The sequence below is a fragment of the Myotis davidii genome, unplaced genomic scaffold (assembly GCF_000327345.1).
Source record: "Myotis davidii unplaced genomic scaffold, ASM32734v1 scaffold212, whole genome shotgun sequence".
Lineage (NCBI taxonomy): Eukaryota > Metazoa > Chordata > Mammalia > Chiroptera > Vespertilionidae > Myotis > Myotis davidii.
This window is the reverse complement of record NW_006283435.1, coordinates 164,559-164,806: the sequence shown is the minus strand read 5'-3', so window position 1 is coordinate 164,806 and position 248 is coordinate 164,559. Positions and strand designations below refer to the sequence as shown.

Here is a 248-nt window from a genome sequence, read left to right as displayed (position 1 = left end):
AGAGAGGGTGCCCGGGGAGCCTGAGGGTGGCGGGGGGACCAGAAGAGAAGAGCATAAACAGGGAGCTGAGGCCTGGGAGAATAAATAAACAGGGAGATGCATACCTGGGTGACCATGTAAGGAAAGCCAGCAGGCTGCCAGGGAGAGGGGGAGGCAGAGATAAGAGAGGTTCAAGGACAGCCTAGGAGCCTCAGAGACACTCACAGAAACAAAACAGGAAAAGGAAAAGGGGGAGATGGGGGGAGACG

The 248-nt window shown here is 56.5% G+C and overlaps 1 protein-coding gene across 1 annotated transcript in view; it reads right to left on the bottom strand.

Moving 5' to 3' along the window:
- Positions 1-116, bottom strand: part of KLK10 (kallikrein related peptidase 10) — a 4,287-nt gene extending 4,171 nt beyond the window's left edge. Inside the window, exon 1 of the mRNA XM_015563664.1 lies at positions 105-116. Within this exon, the coding sequence (XP_015419150.1) occupies positions 105-116 (12 nt within the window). The remainder of the gene's footprint in view (positions 1-104) is intronic.
- Between the last annotated feature and the right edge of the window lie 132 nt (positions 117-248).